Below are 17,500 nucleotides of genomic sequence, written 5' to 3'. Positions count from 1 at the left end.
TAAAAGGATATGGTAAAATTCTTTGGGTTATTTATTACTCAGTAAATGTCATGGAATATCCATACTAAATGTCCAGTACGAAAAGCAGAACATGTTTGAAATTACATAAATCATAAGTAAGTAGTACTGGGGTCTTGCTATAATAATTCTAAAAGATTGATCGACATCATTTTCGGTCGAAACTATCGTATGGGCAAGAAATATTTTCAGTGCTCCAATGTATCTACTAAAGAAGCTCCAGGGTGCAGACTGTAAAGTATATAAACTTGCCCTTTTCATGCTTCGACCCACAGAACATAGAAAGAAAGAAATATGAGAATTACCTTTCGATGAATTCCAAAAACCTTGCATGTGCCGAATACATACTGAGAAGCTCAACAATTGAAATTGAAATTACACCAGAAGAAGTAACAATTTAACCTGAAATCAACTTTACGAAAAGAGAAAATTCAATTCCCGTTGGTACTTTTGTGTCAGATCCCCATGCCCCCCCCCCCCCTCCCCCCCATCCCCCCCCGCCACCCTCCCTCCTCCCCCCCCCCCCCCCCCCCCGTCCCCCCCCCGCTCCCCCCCCCCCCCCCCCCCAAAAAAAAGTCTGAAATTAATTCAGGTAAAGTGAACACACAGAAATCCATCATACGTTGATCTGAATCAGGCTGACATTAAAAACAGTAAAAATCCAGCCATTATGATTACATCTGATTACACCTTCAGAATAATAACACGCTTATTGTGTGTAAGCGCACATCATCACGAGGAGAAATGAGGTCCATTAGAAGTCAGGACAAGGAAACGAGAAGGGAGCTAACTAACGCAGGTCCCGCAACAAATGATGTCCCTTTGGCCAAGTATGTTTCGTCCGCTTCTCGGACACACCATTTTGGTTGCTATCCGCGTTGTTTATCAGACAGATTTGTGTTTTCTATTTTTTTGTTGATAGATGGATTTGGATGGTGCCGTACCTGTGTGAGATCATGTCCGCAAGCAGGCGGGGACATTGTTTCAGCCGTTCTAGCAATGGCTGCAAGGGATCCGGAGTACGTCTTCCTGCTTTCCCGCCAGAAATTGCTGGGGATTATTAGGAGGGTGTTAGGATGGGGTGAGTTGGGGGGGGGGGGATGGAGGGGGAGGTAGGGGGGCGGGGGGTAGAAGGATTTGGGGAACTAAATGTCAGAGCTGACTTCTCTCTCAGCCCGTGGGGCAGGTGGGGTTTTGGTTGTTCTGTGGTCTGCATGCTCTGGTTCACTCATCGGCGTTCCCCCGCCCTCGTATTTGTTTTTACCAAATTTTGGTGTTAGGCCTGAGCCAAGCCTCTATCAGTGTTCCTCTATCAGTGTTCCTTAGTCCTCATTCATCACTGACTGGTGTGGTTGTGTGGTCAGGGGAACTTTATTCGAATGACCTTTCTTCCCGGGTGTGACCCTTTCTGCTTCCCTTTGTTTTGAACACTCTTACGCTGATCGCGCTTCTTATAGAGCACGGTCACAGGGATGTCATACACCAGGACGGGGCCTCGTCTGTGGGAGAGGACTATCTGATCCCCCCACTCCCCAACATCCTCACCCCCTCCCACACCCCACGGGCAGTTCGTGGCCTTTGTGTACACGGTGTCTCTTCTCTGTCACTCCTTTTCAATCCAGAGAGAGCACGCCTCCTGCCCTTTGGGTGTAGACATGGCTCTGGGGAAACAGCCTTCTTCCTCATCTTCTCCTCACATTATTATAAAAAGAATCGGAAACAGGAAGGGAGACACCCGAACTCTAAAGTTACCTCAGAGGGAGCCCCTGATTTCTCCAGGACTTTGGGGGTTGGAAAAAAAACCCGTTGTTCGCTCGTCACATGCCTCTCCATCAACACGGGTTTCTTTCCAGCATCACTCCTTCCCTCCTTCAGATGGATGCCCTCTTCCTTGCCATCCATCAGTGTTCTTTCTGAAAGTTATTCTTTCAACCTGTCTCAGTCATGGACAGTTTTCTTGAGTGCCTGATCACGTGATTTGGAATTCTCCAGAGGCCGCACCATGTACTTCTGCTCCTTTCAGCCACGCTCGGACCTTGACCCAGTTGTCATCGATTCTTTTCTTCATTTCTTGAATAGTCAGGGTCTGTGTTTCATCATCTCTGCCTTGTCCAAGCTGTCCATGAACTCTGTCCTGGCTTGGAGAGACTCCGTCCTCTCTGTGTCACAGTCACAGGCCCCCCACACTTCCATGCAGTCCTTCCCTCCTGTGGTTGTTCCCACACCGGCCCACTCCCTCCTGTGGTTGTTCCCTCACCGGCCCACTCCCTCCTGTGGTTGTTCCCTCACCGGCCCACTCCCTCCTGTGGTTGTTCCCTCACCGGCCCACTCCCTCCTGTGGTTGTTCCCACACCGACCCACACCATGCTGCAGTAAACAGGCAGGCGTGTGTCCACTGACTTGGCAGAAGAGCAAGTTTTGGACCCCCTTTTAAACCAAAGGGTCCATGCCAAGGTCACAAAAAGACAAGGCCAAGGTCTTTTCAGACTCCTGAATCCGGTTAACCCATTGACATAATAATAATAATAATAATACATAGTTTTTCTATGGCGCGATATCCAGCACCAATGCTGCTCAAAACGCCTTACATCATCCAGTTGACTATAAAAATGTCATAAAAAACACATCAACCGCTATCTGACAATGGAAAACGGGACGTGGCCCAGACCCGTGTCCCTCACCACTGTTGCTCCTCTGGCTGTCAACCTCTCCAGCCACCTTTCAGCCTGGATAGATGTGCTGCTGGATAGTCAGGGTGATCAGGTCAGGGGCAAGCTCTCGGCCAAGGCAGCTCCTCTCATGCTCTGTCTTGCTCTCGTCTGTCCACCCAGGATCTGTGCTGCCCACTGGGTGAGGAAGGTATCGTTCTTCTGTCTGAGCAGACCATACAGCGGGTTGGTCTCCCCCTTCTCCTGGGTTTTACAGGAGACACTTTCTGGTACCCAACATTCAGGTGGCTCAAGGCTTGGATCTCTCAGCTCTCAGTCGTGTTCTCAAACCCAAGCCTTCCAGAATGGAGACAACAGCGTCGTTCAGAGGTACCATTCATCGAGGGGTCTGGGCTGTGTCAACCGTCATCAGGAATGCATTGGTTAACTCTTCATTCCTTTGAGAAACTGGGTATAAACTGGGTTCACTCGGCAAGGGATAGTTTTTCAGTTCCAAATGTCCCCTTGCAGATTGGCTCCTGTCTATTTCCTCTTCACAAGGCAGGAACTCTGCCTCCCCATCATAGTATAGCAGTTTGCCTCGAAGACTTGCTGAGTCTCACTCAACTGTGTCAAGACCACAATCAGTTGGTCTTTCAGTAAAGTTTGGTTGTGGGTTTATTTGTACACCAGCAGCCTTGGTGACATCTCTTTCTCACCAGTAACTAAAGGTAAGCCATCTGTCATGGTAATGCCTTTCTGCGCTGGATAGATGTATGTGTGATTTAAACGAAATCGTTTTTTGTAAGGTTACGTTCAGTCCAGAAAAACTTCCCATGACTCGCATATAGCCCTCCTTCCCCTTTTCCCTCCATTGGCTGTGCGCAGTTGGGATTAAATGACGTCATTTGACGCAACTAACGTCTCTGCATGGAGGGAGCTGCGTTATTTCCATCTGCTTTCGTTTTTGTTTCTTTTCTTTTTGTAGGTTTTTATCCACATTTAGATCTTTTATCACATGCATACCTTATTTTGGATTATGGTAAGAATGTTACATAAAAGTACTGTTGTGGCAAATTTCCTGTTCATTTTGTTTCTCTATGTAACCCATGTTTCCTCGTGCCGACAGGAAGCTGCACAAAAGCCTCCCCCAGCAAGCCTTGTTCAACCTGTCGCTGGCCATGCTGATCTCATGGGTCCTCTTCCTGGCCGGGGTGAAGCGTGTGGGGAGTCACGTGACCTGCCTGCTGGTGGCCATCTTGCTGCACTACTTCATCCTGGTCACCTTCCTCTGGATGCTGGTCCAGGGGGCGCTGCATTACGTCATGCTGTTCAAGGGCAGGAGACAACCTTCCACACCACGCTTCATGCTGAAGGCTGGACTGGTAGCTTGGGGTGAGACAAGGGACAGCGAGTTGCCGAATGGCAACTTATGTACACACACACACACACACACACACACACACACACACACATATATATAGATAGATAGATAGATAGAGAGAGAGAGAGAGAGAGAAGTAGGTGTGAAGGTATGAGGGTACAGGTACATACATTAAAATCTGTCGTCTGAATTACTGATCTTGCAGGGCACTGGGTTCATAAACAATAAGACAGTCTAATTCTTACATGTTATAAAGTTGCTCAAGTCATTAGGTAATATTGCTTTATTTCAGTACTGATGTGTACGTGTGTGTGTGTGTGTGTGTGTGTGTGTGTGTGTGTGTGTGTGTGTGTGTGTGTGTGTGTGTGTGTGTGTGTGCAGGTCTGCCAGCCCTGCCAGTTATCATTGTGTCTGCAATCGACGTGGAGCTGTACCATGGAGGAGACAGATAGTAAGTTCATTGTCTCCTGCAACTTTCTGGGGGAGGTAATCAGTTTTCATAAATCCCTGATTATTCATGAATCATTGTTATTCATAATCTGTATTATCTGCACCCGTTTATTGAGATGAGTGGTGCTTGTTAAGTGGTACTGACACATTATCAATGGAGAACAAGAAAACAGATGAACAAACTAACGACGAGAAACGGTCATACAGAGGGATGTAGAGGAATAACTTAACTCTCTCCATACAAACGGCGAAACAGACGACGTTAACAGCGTTTCATCCCAATTACCATCATCAAAATATTACAAGCGGAACGCTCATATAGCTCACAGTTCTGACGACGGAAGCTAAAGGTTGGGTCATTGAGACACCCACTGGACATCCGAGGGGTCTGTGTAGAGGAGAAGAGAAGACTGGCCGTACTGAGTGAGTTAAGGCCATTGTATCAGGACAAAGTGCCTGAGAAAAGGACAGAATGAAATGGATTCAGTCCCAGTGACTGAATGACCGGGTAATAAGGAAGGCTTTGAGTTTATGAAATAATCTAATTTGCAGCATTTTCATAAAAAATTAAAAAAAATTAGCGTTTTATACTGCATCATGTGAAACAGATGACAATCATCAGTTTGCTCTGTTGACCAAAGTCCGCGGCAAACACAGTACTGAGACTCCTCTTTCTGGCTCGTCATCTGTTCGGGCAATCAGCGCAATTCCATGCCTGAAAGAGCTGCATTCTCCTTCTTTGGCAAATGGTTGTCTGGACAAGTGTGCTATTTTTGGCCCTCAACCTTGTCTCAGTTTTAAGCTTTACCTGCTTATTGCAAGTTTGCTTATCCTCAGCTTTCTTTTACATCATTTGCGTCAGCTTCTCGTTTACCTCCAATCGGTTTTCCCTGCTCAACCCCTCTGGATTATCTGTGTTCATTCTCTATTGTCCATAATGTCTGTTTCCAGATGAAAAAGCAGATGATCAGGCTAACTCAGATGATACAGAAGGTGGCCAGGCTGAGATGATACAGAAGGTGGCCAGGCTGAGATGATACAGAAAATGATCAGGCTGACTCAGATGATACAGAAGGTGGTCAGGCTAACTGAGATGATACAGAAGGTGGCCAGGCTGACTGAGATGATACAGAAAATGATCAGGCTGACTCAGATGATACAGAAGGTGGCCAGGCTGAGATGATACAGAAGGTGGCCAGGCTGAGATGATACAGAAAATGATCAGGCTGACTGAGATGATACAGAAGGTGGCCAGGCTGACTGAGATGATACAGAAGGTGGCCAGGCTAACTGAGATGATACAGAAGGTGGCCAGGCTGACTGAGATGATACAGAAAATGATCAGGCTGACTCAGATGATACAGACGATGGTCAGGATGACTCAGACACTGAAGAAAGTGCATAAGTTGCCATTCCTCTCTCTTCCCAGGAGACAGGTCTCTATCTTGTTCCACTGGGGACTAGGCTAAACCCAACTCCGTCCTGGCTTAGTTACAACTTACCATGCCGAATTGAGTAAACTCTGTGGAGATATAGTTAGCTCCTCCATTTCTGCTGGCCTTCCTTAGGAAGCAAGACTCAGGTTGGGACCACTAGACCCCCTAATGCCCAAGAGATGGCTCTGGAGTGGCTGAATAAACCTGTCTGCAAAGTGAGGGATACAACTTCAAATTCCAATCCTGGTAAAAAGTCTTTCTTGGCATCCACAGCTTTTACAATGGGAAAATATCTGAAAGATTCCTCAGAAGGTGAGGTTAGGTCTGTGTACACCCCAGTCCACACAACTTATAGGGAGGCAGAACGTTCAGTGCAGGACTGCATGCTAGTCTTTCAACACGCCCTTTCCCAACTCGGCCAATTTCACTTTCCGAGTTTTGGTTGAGTGAGATAAAGTGGCCCACTGCTGTTTTGGAGGTCCCCACAACCTATACTTTCTTTGACGCCTTCCTACACAGGGCCAACTAGCTGTGGGAAGAACGTCTGGAACATCAGGGAGTGGAGTCTCCTTCCGCTGAGCTTCAGGGCCTCTTTGGCGATGTCTTCAGGATCTTTCTGGTTATCAAGTGGCTTCAGGTCTGACACTGGTGGCGGATGCAGATACTGATGTTCATTCTTCGGATTCGAAGATGACCATGGCTTCAAATATCACATGGAAGATCTATGGCTGTGGGTCCGGAGGTGACTCATGAGGCCAATCCGGCCCCTGGAGCCTTGCCCACATATGTTGTCTCGTTCATCATTGATCAGATGTATTCCCCCGTCTCCTCGACGAAGGCGGCAGTACGTCGCAGGTCCTCCAGTCCTCCGTAGAGCTTCCGGGCCACTGGGATTGGGTCGGGCCAGGTTTTCTCTCGGAGCGCTTGGTGGAGCGGGCAGGACTGCAGCAGATGTTCTGGTGTCTGGCTGCTTGTTCTGCAGGGGCACTGCTCTGTGTCGCCGATACGGAGTTTCGTGTATAGGTGGTGTTTCAGGTGGTTGTGGCCTGTCCTGAGCCTGAAAATGGCTACCTGGCGGGGTTGGGGATGTAAATACTTTTCTTAAACTGTTCAAACAACGCAAGATAGATGGCTTTAAACTGGACTCGACATATATAGGTAATTCAAATCTATATTACAACCTGAAAAATACTTATCTCATCTTACTATCAGTAAATTTAGATCGGCTTTCAGTAAGTTCCGTTTTGGAATAAATGAACAAAAAGTAAATCAGCGTTATCGTGATGTTTTGAAAAACCGCCCATGTGGTGGTAGAATAGAGGACGAATTACATGTATTAACAGCCTGTCCATTGCATAATGATCTCAGAAAGAAATATTTGCACAAGCATACGCAAAATGTTAGAAATCTATCATTACCATTTCTGCTGCAAAATGAAAGTTGAACGTGACCAGAGATGTTGCAATGTTTGTTTTTTATGCATTAAGACTGAGAGAAGAGCACTGTCAACCCTAAACAGAAATATCAGCCTTGTACTTTTCGTTCAGTTTACTTGTTCTCAGTGAGCTCACTGTGTAACAAGTGGATTGTTTCGTTCTTCCTATTTTATTTTAGTTCAGATGTGTGTGCAACACGTGCACCAAAATGTATACAGGCCGGTACCTTACATTCAAATTATTGCGTTCTTGCATTCTTCCACCACAACCGGCGTTTCCTTTTTGCTGTTGTTGTTCAACAGGATCATGCATGAGCCATGAAGGTTTTGCCTCTTGTTGAAGACATGACACAGTGAGTAGTAGAGTATTATGCGACAGTCATGGTACAATCAACATCAGTACATTAGTGACCAGAGGGAAAGTCTTCTTTTTGTGTTGTGCTTCATTCAGTTGCTGGATGTCGCTGACGCCTTTTTACTACGCCTTCCTGGTGCCTGTCGCCATCATCGTCACCACCAACATCGTCATCTACGTGTTGGTCGTGATCAGCATCTGTCGTCGGCCCAAGATCAGCAGTGTTGGCTCCAATTACACTGCCATCGGTGTCCGTGCTTCCATCAGCTGTTTTGTGGTGCTGGGTATGTCACTCATACACACAAACACACACACACACACACTCTCTCTCTCTCTCTTTCTCTCTCTGTCTGTCTGTCTGCCTGTCTCTCTCTCATGCACATACACTCGCTTTCACTCTCTCTCTCTCTCATGCACATTCTCTCTCTCTCTCTCTCTCTCTCTCTCTCTCTCATACACACAGTATATACAAACACACACACACACACACACACACACACACACACACACACACACACACACACACACACACACACACACAAGAAACAGCTGCAACTTCCGTTTCAAATTTGTAAAAAGAATCTGATGTTGACATGAAAGAGTTAGCTGCAAAGCCACATCAAACTCCTGTTCCTTTTTGGGAATTGTTGAAAGCAGATTTTTATATCAGTTATTCTGAAACAAAAAAGGAAGAAAACATCAATATCACAAGTACTCCCAGAATTCATACAGCAGAAAAATCAGAAACATGTCCATATATTTACAGATGGATCTGTTCCTGATGACAAAAATGCTGGTGCAGCTTTCTATATTCCTGCCTTTAAAGTTGAAAAATCTAACTTTATTGGAAAGCATCTTTCCATATTCACGGCTGAGCTAATTGCTATTATACAAGCTCTGAACTACTTAGTGAGCCATCAAATAGTTTTCTTGAAAACAGCATGCTTTGTTGATTCCAAATCAGTACTTTATGCCCTAGAATTATTTAGCCTTGAAACAAGACCTGACTTAGTTATTGAGGCAGATCATTTGGTACATTGTTTGAGGATTAAAGGAACTGAGGTCAGGTTTTGTTGGGTGCCTTCTCATGTGGGCATTCATGGCAATGAAACTGCTGATAAAGCTGCTAAAAGAGGAGCACAAGATTCAGAAAAATCGACAAAAATACATGTCCGTCATACACTTTGTGAGAAAAATCAGCACGGGGTCATTTCATAATCGATGGAAGGAAAAGTAGGTTTTTTTAAGGGACATTATTCTCCGAGAATATTATTGACGAATCCGTCAGCTTCCTATACAAGATTAACAACCTCTACTTTCTTCCGTATAAAACTTGATGTGCTGAAGACAAAGTTTGGTACATACATCTGTGGTAAGCAGTTCAGTTTGCATCATTGTTTGTTTTACTGTCAGCAGTTACGTACATACTTGCCCAAGTATTTCAAAGAGAATAACTATTCTGCAGATGATTTTTGGAAAGTTATTTCTGACGATGTTCTTATAGTCGAACTTTCACATTAGTTCATAGCCCTATGTCTACATTCCTTTAATGTACTTTAGAACTGTGTTAATGGTTTCTTATCATTGTTATCATTATCGAATTGTTACTGTTAAATGTAATTGCATATTAGTTATGCATTTTTTGGTAGTTTTCTACCGTTTCTGTTTTCCTCTTCCCTCTCCCTTCCCACGCCACATTGTGTACGATCTGTTATTTCCCGAAACAATACTGCTTGGGGGAGTGTGCATTGTGAAAGGTCCAGTCCAGTCAATAAACGTTTTGAATTTGCAATAAGTGCTTTTAAAATCTTTCTTGGTGCAACTTACTCTAAAATATGTCCTCTGCATTTCGTGAAAAGTCCGGAACGATCACCATGGTATAAATGTGTTTTGGGGTTTAAAAGAAATTAATTTGAGCGATTTTATCGAATCAAAGTTGTTATTCAAACAGTCCACCATACCCCTAACCACGGACATAAGTAAATTCGTGTCCTCGGAAAGATGCATGTCATCTGACTTTGTTGACATCCCGAGGCGAAATGGAAGTCGGCCCAGCAGATAATGTTCAACACGACGAAAATAATGGTAAGGAAGCTGTTTCATATTTGAGTATTTTTTCAAATGACTAGTACTTGTTTGTGATATAAGGTGGTGTTTTTTTAATGTGATCTGCTATAGATCTACTGGTATTAAAATAATGAAAGTGGAACATCACGCTTGTCAACTTAACGCGCAAGAGTCACTGTGTAGCACAAGGGCAGTTGTTATTATGTTGTTATTTCTCTGTGTGCCTGCCTTGGATTGATGATCAACTGGGGAGAATACATATATAATGTAAATCTAAAGACTACACTCCAAACGAAAAACATACACCAACTGAATTTAATGCCAGTCAGTGATTCGAAATGATGTTTTGGGGTTTGCATAAAGAAAGTGTGTACTGAAAGGGGGAGAATGACACGTGGGCTGTTGAAATCACTGGTAGACTTGCTTTTGTATCGTACTGCTGTGCTTATGATGTTGTGCATCACAATGTAGGCAGTTCCAATTCCGTTCAGGACTGGACTTCCACAGGCGTTCTCAGAGCACACAGAGAATACAAAAATGGGACTACCCTTGCTGCAGCATTCCTTGGTGTGGTACAGTACCTGAAGTACAGTGACTACGACCAATTAACTGTTCTTAAACTTTTGGAAGTAATGCAGGATATCTTGGGTGGACCTGATGCTGAATTGCAAGCCACAGTACCTGAAAAAAGAGAGAAAAAAGCAACAACAACAACAACAAAACCCTGCAAGATCATTTTGGGGAGGACATTGTCTTCACAGAGCTAGGAAACGGCAGGAGGAGGCCTGAGGTTGTCTCTCTGAGACGAAATGCTTCAAAGATATACTGCATGCTTTTTTGTGTCAACAAGACATGCCAATAAGCAAGATCAGAAGACAGAAATAATAAAGAAAGCTTCATAACTTATCTTCAATGATATAAAGACTATGTCAAACGAGAGACACAATTATCCAGACTTTGGAGATGGTGGCTGCCTTGACAACCAAATCAACTTCATACCAGACTCCTTGAGGATGTTCTTAAAATCCGTCATCATGGTAAAAGACAGTGATCCGAAGATCGCCTCAGTAGGACAGGCCATTGTCTAGACAGCACGGCCACGTACTGTCATGGTGCTATTGCAAGTAAGACTAAGAGTTCAGGTGCATTCTATGTTCTATGTCATGAGCTGACGAGTTGGCCAACATTGCTTTTCGGTACTTGTGGATTTCCCAGAGAAGCCAGTAAGCATACCCTTGTAGACTTTCTTTGGTCAGAAAAGAGCGCATCTGCCTCTCTGCCGAGTGAAAATGTCAAGTACATTCTGGATGGCGGTTCTCTGCTCCAACGCTTGCCATGGCCAAGAGGATCATCATACAGAGAACTGGTGATGTATGTTGGCTGTGTGTCGAGACAGTATACAGATGCCAAAATAACCTGGCAGTGGGCCAGGAACAAAGGACACAACACATCTGTGCCAAAGCAAAGGCGTGGTTGGTACGAATGTTGCCTTCACTGCAGACATGCTCCAATGTGAGAAAAAGAAAAAGGAACTCTTCCAGGCGAATGCAGAGAGCAAGCAACAGTATATGCAACTCCTCAAGGGTGCCGTTGAAGCCCAAGATATTCCAGCCTGTCAAGCAGTGGGAGATGCTGACTGCCTGATTGTTCAGGAAACACTTCTGTCTGCTGAAGTCTCCACAACTGGTGATCGGCGGAGACACGGACCTTCTTGTCTTATTATTGCATCATGTTAAACCGACCACGCACAATGTGTTTTTCACATCAGAATGCAGAAAAAAGGGTGACACTTTGAATAAACTGCAGCTTGTCAAGTACCAACAAAAACTTTCGTCCAACACCACACAGGTCCAAGCAAGATCTCTGCCTCCCACCTCATCAGCTGCTCGGTACCACACCTACAGAGTGTACTATCAAGTACAGGAATGGGCCAGTCTAGGGAAAGAAGCAGAACTTTCTCCACAGGGTTGGGGCTGGGATCTTCAACAGGGCCAACTTCTTCCTGTTGCTTCTGACATACCGCCAGCACCAGAAGATCTGCTGAACTTTATCCGCTGCAACTGCAAAACTGACTGCTCTTCAGCAAGGTGTGGCTGCAGGAAACATGGTTTGACATGCACAGCAGCTTGCGGTGAATGTCGTGGAATCAGCTGTGTCAACTCCGTTCTTGAGCTGGATGAGTCTGACTGAAATGTGACGTCAGTGAGTACACAGAGGAGAACGTCGTGGAATCAGCTGTGTCAACACCGTTCTTGAGCTGGATGAGTCTGACTGAAATGTGACGTCAGCGGGTGCGCAGTGTTTTTGTCATCACTGTTTTGTTTTGAGATGCGTAAATCAGACTGGGATATGTTTTTTAAGTTGTTCATGAAAGGAGCTTTAATTTGACATGCAATAAAACACGTGATTATGTAAGTACAATGGTGTTCATATGTCCCCTCTAAGGTGATCGGTTTTCAAAACACCTAGGAAATGTTGACATCAAAAATAGGGTATAAAACAAAAGTGGTGCCCCCGGACTTTTTTTAAATTGTTTCCCAACATAATATAGTATGTATTCCAGCAAAAATGTTTTTATAGCAGTTAGTTAATATTTTGGCCCTTTTTCACGTAAAATGACTGGAATAGTCGTCTTCACACTGAAATTAAAACACATCAGCCTTTCTATGTACTGAGTAATAATTTTAGAAAGTAATGTTTAAGATGAGAAAGATTAGTTTAAAAACAAATTAATGTCCACGCTTCAAATCATGATTGACATCCCCTTCAATCAGCTGCCCCAAAGAAATTTACTCATTAATGTAACTTCCAAACTAAACAAAAGAAGTTCCTATTTGAACAGAAAATAATAAAAGTGACTGCTGTCGATCAGTGTTTCAGTATACCAGTCCAAGTCTCACGTTTTATGAATAGAAATTAAAAAATGTAACAATAAATTTATTGTGCAAATAATTTGGCTTTTTTTTCTTTCTTTCTTTTTTCTTTTGTGCCCATCCTAAAGGTGCGTCGTCATTAAAACCAGTGTGAGTAGAAATAAGATAATTTTCCCCATTTTTGTGCCAAATTCGATGTTAGATAACAAAGTATATCCGGGTGGGGCGGGGGGGGGGGGGGTTAGAAATCAATGAAAATGTAACGGAAGAATTAATCTTCATTGCAATGAAATTGGACAGTGACCAAAAACGGACATTGACTTCATGGTCACTGCCACCCACCACATTTCAATTTTCTTCATCGCATCGTTTTGAAAAGAATTTGAGTACTATTGTATTTGGGTTTCTTTTTATCCCAACAAATTTCTCTGTGTGAAATTCGGGATGCTGTCCCCTGGGAGACCTCGTCGCTACACTACAGCGCCACCCATTTTTTGTATTTTTTTCCTGTGTTCAGTTTTATTTGTTTTCCCTATCGAATTGGACTTTTCTACAGAATTTTGCTAAGAACAACTCTTTTCTTGCCGTGGGTTCTTTTACGTGCGCTAAGTGCATGCTGCACACGGTACCTCGGTTTATCGTCTCATCCGAATGACTAGCGTCCAGACCACCACTCAAGGTCTAGTGGAGGGGGAGAAAATATCGGCGGCTGAGCCGTGATTCGAACCAGCGCGCTCAGATTCTCTCGCTTCCTAGGCGGACGCGTTACCTCTAGACCATCACTCCACTTTGTTTCCTGTACAGAAAACACCACGGTTTTCTAACTCTTTTGGTTGCTGTCGCCATGTTGCTGCCGCCATTACAATAGTTTGTGATGGAATACAGAGAGCACCACGCCTTCCGCTCAGACTGACTGGTCTGACGCTGGTCTTTCTGCATGCATCAGGTCATGTGCTTGTCACTGATAGTCGTGACCTGCCAAGTCTCTGACTTCCTTTCACTGCATCGCATCCCTGCTATGTATCTTGGAGGACTATATAGCCATAATTACGTCCCTGTGTGTGATGCTCTCTCTCTCTGTCTCTCTCTGTCTCTGTCTCTCTACACTCAGATCTAAGAAGCAGACTCCACATTCACACTGAACCATCCAAACGTTCCCCACCTCCCTGTTCCAGGTCTCAGCTGGGTCTTCGCTTTCTTCGCCGTGGAGGACGCCCGCCTGGTCTTCCAGTACCTCTTTACCTGCACCACCGCCATCCAGGGCTTAGTCATCTTCATCATGTACCCGGCCCGGGATCCTGACGTGCGGGCCTTCTGCCTGCAAACCTTCGGCAGACGGGGCGGCTCCTCAGCCCAGCAGCAACAGGTGATTCCGATTCATAGGCGAGTCCAGACTTCTGGACCAGAGATGTCCCCATCTTCTGAGCCAGAGAGGGCGTCAGGCTCTGAGTGTGTGGTGAAAACGGCTTCCACTGGGGAGACCGGCTTTGCCCCTTCCAAGTGAACGGCGCTTCAGTGACCACTCGACTAACTGTTACTTGTTTATACTTTTTATTTGTTCATAGCATACTTTTGTTTACCTTTTTTTTCCCATTTTGATAACGCATAGAAATGTTACGTAAATATATACATGAGAAAGCAAGTAGGGACAGAATAGATGAAACACATTAAAAAAAAACAACAACAAAAAAGAAAGAAGAAACAAAAAAACACCACATGATCACATACAATCATAGTATTCTGAGGAAAACTACTAGGAATAAATCATTTAAAACAATCATCAATTAGAGGAAAGTATCCATTCCACTCAAACATACATTATTTGAAACCAAAATTATTATATTTTCACATTTTGTTTTTAGCAAATCTTCTAGGCTGAACCAAAATCGTCTTGATTCAACACCTCTTTACAATCTGTAACTTCAAAATAAAAGTCACACTTATTACTGTTTACCAATCCCGTTTCTTTGAAAACTACATTTGTCTGAACGATTGTGTGTAATATACAAAGTTGTATCCATCTTAGTTTTATCTTTTGTTTTTCTTATTCTATTTCATTGAATCATTAATCTAACACATGTTTGTTCCCAGTTTTTCAGACCAGTTATGACAAGAATTAGGGAGTGGATCTTCAGATGTCAAAACGTCATAGTATCTCCGTGAACCCTGAGATATAGAATATTTTATTTTTAATGCCCATGATATATCATGTACACTCTGACTTGTTGGTACATTTAGGTATACCTGTTGAATATATTTCTTAATTGCCCTCAAGCAACCGTTGTAAAAAAAAAAAATTAAAAAGTACATATTTGATATTTTCGACTGAATTCGTTTTAACCATTTAAAATGGCAACTTTTCAGTTGCTTAGTATTTCTTCATTTGTGTTTTAAAGTTCTGAATTTTTTTCACCATGCTTCTGTATGTGCCCTTTTATCAAGTATGTTTGTACCTCCTTTCTGTACGCTTTTTAGTGCTGTCTTTCTGCTCATTTTATCTCTTCTGTCATTCCAGACAAACAGAAATCACATTTTCTGACAATCCTTTATGAAATCTTCTAGAGAATATGGTTGTAAAATCCATGTAAATAAGTTTGGAGAAACTAGTTATTTCAATACGGCAACGCGTTCTTTAGGTTTGATTTTTTTTTTTTTTTTTTCTTATCCATATTTTGAACAGAGCCGAAAATTCAGACAGTTTGTGTACATAATGAATTTTAACACGGTCTTTAACATAATTCGTAAAGCATATTCCTAGTATCCCTTTTCTCTGGCTTCAGTTTAATATTCAAATGCCCCATGAATTTTGTTTTTGCATTCTTTGTACTTCCCAGCTATACAGCTTCTGCCATACAGCATATAAAAAAATTTGAAACCTTGGCAACATTGTTCTACTCGAGAATTTTTTTTTTTTCTAAAGATATAACATCTCTAGTATCCATCAACTGTGGCGCGTGACGAATTCTCACTGCCCAGCTGTGGCGTGGCGCGTGACGAAGTTATCACTGCGCGTGACGAATTCTCACTGCCCAGCTGTGGCGTAGCGCGTGACGAAGTTATCACTGCGCGTGACGAAATTCTCACTGCCCAGCTGTGGCGTGGCGCGTGACGAAGTTATCACTGCGCGTGACGAAATTCTCACTGCCCAGCTGTGGCGTGGCGCGTGACGAAGTTATCACTGCGCGTGACGAAGTTATCACTGCCCAGCTGTGGCGTGGCGCGTGACGAAGTTATCACTGCGCGTGACGAAGTTATCACTGCCCAGCTGTGGCGTGGCGCGTGACGAAGTTATCACTGCGCGTGACGAATTCTCACTGCCCAGCTGTGGCGTAGCGCGTGACGAAGTTATCACTGCGCGTGACGAAGTTATCACTGCCCAGCTGTGGCGTGGCGCGTGACGAAGTTATCACTGCGCGTGACGAAGTTCTCACTGCCCAGCTGTGGCGTGGCGCGTGACGAAGTTCTCACTGCCCAGCGTGACGAAGTTCTCACTGCTCAGCTGTGGTGTGGCGCGTGACGAAGTTCTCACTGTCCAGCTCTGGCGTGGCGCGTGACGAAGTTCTCACTGCCCAGCTCTGGCGTGGCACGTGACGAAGTTCTCACTGCCCAGCTCTGGCGTGACGCAGGAGTTGCATAGAGTGTTGGCGTAGGAGCCGGCTCGTTACATCATGGCGTTGGAGCCGTCTAACGTTAGGACCACGGCGTAGAAACCGTTCATCGTCTCCGCGGTTTGTCTCGGGGGATGAAGCCACACTTCCGCTGGTACAATAATCTAGTTATTCACTCACGACTGTAACAAATCAAGCCAGCCGTTCAGCAAGTGGAGGCAGTCAAAGCCATGACGTAATTCAGGAATGACGTAAAATTCCTACCTCCTAAGTTCAAAACACAGTTATCTTTCTCTTGCTATCCAAACCAGATAGCAGACTATCCTTATAAAACATAACACCACAGCAGCTCAAAAATAAATTCAGTCTTTTTCCACAATTAGTTGCTTCACAATATTATTAAATATTTCACCAACCTGCCCAAGCAGCAAAACACAGCAAATAAAAGAAGCTCCTCTTCAAGCCATTCCTGGCAGAGATGTTAATGGCCTGGCAGTCAGGTAGGAACTGAACTGAAAACTGAGTGAATACCATTTCATAAACATCACAGGATCCGGTTCAATTTCCTGTTGTAATTACGACCAATGAAAAAACAGGAAGCCCCGCACATACAAAACAGAAAGCACCCTGCACGCAAACACACGCAAAAGAGCCACAAACAAAATGTGACAGAATGATATAATCGCATTCGTCACATACCCCCCCCCCCCCCCCCCCCCCCCCCCCAAAAAAAACCAAAAAACAAAAAAACAACAACAAAAAAACGTGACAGAGGTATTTTACTTCGAACCCGGGTTTCTTTGTGTGTTGGTTACATTGCCAAATAAATAGTTGGATCATGAATGAATAAATAGATTAATGAATAAGTAAATAAATAAATAAATACATCGCTGGACTTTTTTGCGAGCGTGGGTCTACGTCTGAAGGAGACTGATTTCGCTGCATCACGTGTAAATGCCACTTATGAACTTAGTTCGCTGCTCCCAGCATTTGTCATCATTATCTGATGTCATTTAATGTGATCATGTAAATAATGCGTCAGTCAGGGCTTTGTTAATTGTTCATGCTGTTTTACAAGAAGCCTTTTCCTTTCCTTCTCATTTAAAAAAAAAAAAAAAATCTTATGAAAAATAATGTCACTGTATAATCAGTTATTTTCCGTGATCATGATTGAGTTCACAATGTAATTAAAGAATTTGACACTATTTGCATTGATGTTTTCATTG

The 17,500-nt window shown here is 43.9% G+C and overlaps 1 protein-coding gene across 1 annotated transcript in view; it reads left to right on the top strand.

Annotated features, from left to right (window-relative positions):
* The window catches only part of LOC143288247 (uncharacterized), a 64,197-nt gene extending 49,944 nt beyond the window's left edge, over positions 1-14,253 (top strand). Inside the window, exons 20-23 of the mRNA XM_076596595.1 lie at positions 3,796-4,061; positions 4,432-4,501; positions 7,823-8,010; positions 13,842-14,253. Of these exons, the coding sequence (XP_076452710.1) occupies positions 3,796-4,061; positions 4,432-4,501; positions 7,823-8,010; positions 13,842-14,170 (853 nt within the window). The 3' untranslated portion in view covers positions 14,171-14,253. The remainder of the gene's footprint in view (positions 1-3,795; positions 4,062-4,431; positions 4,502-7,822; positions 8,011-13,841) is intronic.
* The last annotated feature ends 3,247 nt before the right edge of the window (positions 14,254-17,500 follow it).

Source organism: Babylonia areolata, chromosome 12 (assembly GCF_041734735.1).
Source record: "Babylonia areolata isolate BAREFJ2019XMU chromosome 12, ASM4173473v1, whole genome shotgun sequence".
Lineage (NCBI taxonomy): Eukaryota > Metazoa > Mollusca > Gastropoda > Neogastropoda > Buccinidae > Babylonia > Babylonia areolata.
The sequence above is the reverse complement of the archived record's forward strand: the minus strand, read 5'-3'. Positions and strand labels throughout refer to the sequence as shown.